This window comes from Arachis duranensis, chromosome 3, assembly GCF_000817695.3.
Source record: "Arachis duranensis cultivar V14167 chromosome 3, aradu.V14167.gnm2.J7QH, whole genome shotgun sequence".
NCBI lineage: Eukaryota > Viridiplantae > Streptophyta > Magnoliopsida > Fabales > Fabaceae > Arachis > Arachis duranensis.
This window is the reverse complement of record NC_029774.3, coordinates 127,711,015-127,715,935: the sequence shown is the minus strand read 5'-3', so window position 1 is coordinate 127,715,935 and position 4,921 is coordinate 127,711,015. Positions and strand designations below refer to the sequence as shown.

The 4,921-nt window shown below is 38.3% G+C and overlaps 1 protein-coding gene across 1 annotated transcript; it reads right to left on the bottom strand.

The window, feature by feature from the left end:
* Positions 1–134: 134 nt before the first annotated feature.
* On the bottom strand, positions 135–1,670 carry LOC107481412 (serine/threonine-protein phosphatase 7 long form homolog). Its single transcript, XM_016101691.1, has 3 exons — positions 964–1,670; positions 794–884; positions 135–707 (listed from the first exon to the last, which is right to left on the bottom strand). The coding sequence occupies exons 1-3, from the start codon at positions 1,668–1,670 to the stop codon at positions 135–137; spliced, it is 1,371 nt and encodes a 456-aa protein (XP_015957177.1).
* Positions 1,671–4,921: the final 3,251 nt, after the last annotated feature.

The window sequence follows — 4,921 nt, the reverse complement described above, 5'->3', positions numbered from 1 at the left end:
CTCGGTTTATAAAATTAGGGGTTTGTTACTTGTGACAAACAATCTTTTGTATGAAAGGATTAGTGATTGGTTTAGAAACTATACTTGCAACGAGAATTCATTTGTGAAATTCTAAACCATCAAAAATCCGTTCGTCAGTATGATGAGGTAAACTGCGGTTGTTCTTGTGGAGGTGGAGGCGGAGGTGGAGGCGGAGGTGGAGGTGGTGGGGGAGGTGAATCTGGTAACTGTTCTTCATTCTCTTCATTCTCCTCATTCCCATCAACCACATCATCCATGACCTGATCACCCTCATCATTCTCTTGAACCACACGATCAGACAAATACAAGTGGTGGCCATATTTAATGAGATACCAGTCCATGTAAATATCTAAGGGATTCTCTGGAGGCATGGGAAGCTCAGCAAGAATGTGGTTATACCTGTTTGTCCATTGCATAACCCAATTTGAATGACTCGTAGCTGTGGCCCAGTTAAGATTCTTAGGACCAGTTAGGACTTCACCATGTGCCTTGTCTAAATTCTGTTCCTGATCAGGAACTCCCTGAACAAAACCGAACTGTCGCCTAAACCGATCGGTCGCATGCCATTCAATGCATTCAAAAGACACCAATGGCACCGTAGCACTCCACACAATCGAATGCATGTAAATATCAGCAGGGATTATGTTCGGATCCACCCGATCCACACCATAAGCAACCCACACAAACTGATGAAAATTAACGGGACTCATTATTACAATCCAATTACAATAACATTAAACCAGAATCGGAAACTTATAATCCGAAAATATACCTGCCCTTCCTGAAGATCATCGAGTGCCTTCCTAATGTGAGCAAGTTTTAGATACCTAAAGCGTCGGTCTCCACGCTCCCAGTTACGCCACCTAATAATGACTTATGCTCATTATTAATACAATTCAATTCAAAAAATGATGTTATTGAGTCAACGTCAGATAATTTTACCTATTTGCAAGCAGAAAACTGCGGGGTTCTCTCGGAACCGGAGCTAGGTACGGCAGTCGCATAAATGCCCACACGAGCAACAGTGTGAGTGGACCATCGATCTCCTTACAGTCATAACGAGATGCTCTACATAATGCCTTGTAAAGGTGGGCTAGGCATGCGGAACCCCAAATGTATTGTCCGATACTGCCAAAATCATTTAGCAAGGGCAGATATTTCCAGTGCACAGATGCTCCAGACTTGTCTCCAAACAATATCGTACCGATCAACAACATTATGTGGCACTTGACATACCTCTGTATACTGATCTCATCAACCAACTGTAAGCGTTCTCTAAGATCTCGAAGCCATGTCAGTTTTATACAGCTCCCTCTGCACTCTGACTTTCTCGGTGCAACCCCGAATTGATTGAGACACTCCGCCTCTAAGGCATCAAAGCTACTAATAGTCATCCCTGTGACTGGAAGACCGTCCGTCGGAAGACCGAGAATTAAGGCCACATCTTCTAGCGTCACAGCACATTCACCAATAGGAAGGTGAAAGGTATGTGTATCTGGATGCCACCTTTCAACTAAAGCATTCACCAATGCCTTCTGATTTTGGACTATTCCAATCTGGGACGCATAATAAAAACCTGTTACCCTTAAATGATCCTCAACTCTTTCATCATACCGATCCGGGGGTACAGGATGATCACACGTCAACATCCGTAAACTCTACAAAATCAAAAATACCACTCAAGTTATTAACAATTATTAATTTATCACAGAAATATCATAACTATATGTTATTTAGCAAATTTAGTCATTACGACCCTAACTTACTAATTAAGTAACCATAATTATTAATCATATATGACCAGTTACTCAACAAATATTAAATATTAAGTCAGTTTATTTATTTCTAAATAATAATAATTATAATAATAATAACTATAATGTCAACCACTTATAACTTAAACTACTAACAACAACAATTTTAATTAAATTTCTAGTAATAATCAGTAAATTTTTAAATAATAATAATAATAATCATAATAATTTTAATAATAATAATAATAATAATCATAATTACAATAATACTAATACTTATATGTTAAAAATACTATTTTTGACACAACTTTTATTAACATATTTTCATAGTTAAAATAGTGTCAAAAATTGTTTTTTTGACGAATTTTAATTCTTTTTTGACACATATAACCCTCAAAAATAATCTATATTGTTGTAGTGGCTACTACTACATCAGGCAAACAAACAACTATAACTAAAACTCTTAACAATTGTAATTATAATTTTAAATACTAAAAATAAAAATAAAAATAATGATGACATTAAGAACAATATTAATAGTCAGTTTGTTGTTGTTATATATCTCCTCCTAAACTATCTCAAATAATAACTATAATTAACTTTCTAACAACACTAATACTGATTTTGAAATATTAAAAAAAATTAATAAATACACTTACATAGTCATCATAGCTAAGATAATTTACAATATGATATTCAGGACGATCTACATCTCTATATTTTTTTTTCTTCGGCATCTTGCTTTATCTTGTATAAAAGGGTTATGTGTGTTCTTGAAGGATGAAGAAGAAGAAGGAATGTGGCTGCTGGTGGGTGGGGATAGATGAAAATGATGGTTTGAGGGAGTTTCGGAGGTAGGTTTGGTGGTAATTACTTCATTGCTGGGTGATGGGGCACCGTCCTGGGGAGCAAGGGAGCTGCGACGCGTGGAAGCTCCTTCACAACTCGGACCGTTCGTGTTGTGCTTCAAAATCGGACCGTCCGATTAGCTCCCCCCAAAACGCACGGTCCGATTCCCTTGCCCTCTGATCCCACACATCTGTTAAGCACAAAGCCTCCCCATAATGCTGTATAGCACCAAGGCTAGCTCCATATCAAAATTAATTTCCGACGAAAGAGCAAAGAGTTAGAAATTTTCTTTAGAAACACTCTCTCACATCTTATAATTTTCTTAAACTTTGTCTTGAGTCTTTTTTTTTCATAGTTATCAAATCCGACTTGATCCGGCCGATTCGACCGAAAATCCAATAATCTGGTTATTTGGCCGGATCGAACCACTAGTTGAACCGTTCATACAACAGATTTGGTCGAATCTGGTTTGACCCGACGAATTTCATGTAAATCTGGTGACCTGGCCGGTTAATCCAATCCGGTCCGGGTCATATTTATTAATTTTTTCCCCTAAAACGGCATCATCTCAGACCCCACCCCCACTCCTCCTTCTTTGAACCCTAAGCCTTGCATATGAGACTGAATGAAACTACCCCCAAGCCAGCTTCGTGCTCTCGTCTCTCTGTCCCTACTCTCTCGAGCTGAGCGTCAGCAGTGGGCAGCCTCTCACCCTCACCTTGTCACTCTCTCAAGCTCGGCGCCGGTAGTTCGTCACTCTCTCGACGTCAATTCGTCACTCCCTCGACGTCACTCTTGGTCTCTCAACTCGTCGCTCCCTCAGTCTGTCACCGTGAGTCTGTGACCCTGTGTTCGCTTCGTCGGAACCAATGAAGTAGCATCTGCTCCCTCGAGTGGTGGTGGTCGTCTTTTCAACCAGGTGAGCTCCAGTTTTCAACTCTGTTTTTTTCTCTAGTTCAATGTTAATTTCGGTGAATCTGGTGGTTGTTGCTGTTTCATTTAGTTTTGGAGTTGTTGTTGGCTTGTTGCTGTTATTTCTCTGCTTCGATGCTAATTTTAGTGAACCTGAGCAAATTTTAGAGTTGTTGCTGTTCTTTCTGTTTGTTTGTTGAATGTTGATTTTTTAGAGTTGTTGTTACTGTCTTTCTCTGGATCGATGTTAATTTCGGTGAATCTGAGCAAATTTTAGAGTTGTTGTTCTTTTTTATTGTTGAATGTTGATTTTTTTAGAGTTCTTGTTGCTGTTCTTTCTGTTATTTCTTTGGTTTGATGCAAATTTTAGTTAAAATTATTGTTGAATTTGGTGGTTGCTGCTATTCTATTTGATTTTTTAGAGGAGTTGTTGAACCTGAGAAAATTTTAGTGAACTTTGGTTAAATAGTTAAAATTGTTGATTATCATTAGTTGTTGGTGTGTTGTTGCGTTTGTTTTTGCTCATCTCCTCGCACTTTCTATCTAACGGCTTCCCACATAATCTCTCATTACCTACAAATGAAGAGGCATTGTTGAATCTAGAGCCCAATGCTGGAGGTATCTCACCGTCAAGGTTGTTCCCAGAAACGTTGAAGTAGACCAAGCCAGGGATCATAGAAAGATTACTAGGAATTTTTTCACTGAAGTTATTAGCAGAGAGATCCAGCATTGTTAGGTTTGACAGATATGTCAATGTCTCTAGTATGTTTTTCTGAAAGATGGTTGTGATCCACTAACAAAGATTTCAATGAGAAGCATTTGGAAATATTCCCAGGCACATCCCAAATAAATTGTTCCTGCCTAAATCTTTTTTTTATATAATTTTTTTTAGTTATGACCGAGTTAACTGAATAATTAATGACCCACCGATTAAACCAATAACCCAGTGACCTGATGATGCAAGTGCATATTTGCTTTATTAGTTAGTTAGTTCAGTTAGTTTTAGCTTAAATTCACTCATTTTCTCTTAATAAACAAGTCCTTTTATGAGTTTTGTTTCCATGCATGATGATATCAAGGAACATGTTAATTCTAGCCAAATTCATGCAAATGATTTAAGGAATGCATATATGAATGAGTATGAATGAATCTCATGAAATTTATTGCTTGAATTGGTAAGACTTTGAAGCTATTTCCCTTGTTGATGATAGGTGATGAAACAAGGAAGCATGGAAGCAAGAATGATGCAAGCTGGGCAAGAAGTTGGCGTTGCCAACTTGGGATTGGAGTTGCCAACTCCACAACACAAGGCAAGCTTAGCCCTGGAGGCAACCAAGGAGCAAAGTTGGCGTTGCCAACTCTAGAACCAAGTTGCCAACGCCACA

Bases quoted from the DNA above. Each gene is read 5' to 3' on its own strand.
- LOC107481412 (XM_016101691.1), bottom strand. From the start codon at position 1,670: ATGTTGACGTGTGATCATCCTGTACCCCCGGATCGGTATGATGAAAGA. The intron at 885-963 runs GTAAAATTATCT...AGTCATTATTAG, and splicing joins AGTTTTCTGCTTGCAAATAG to GTGGCGTAACTGGGAGCGTG. The intron at 708-793 runs GTATATTTTCGG...AATTTTCATCAG, and splicing joins ATGATCTTCAGGAAGGGCAG to TTTGTGTGGGTTGCTTATGG.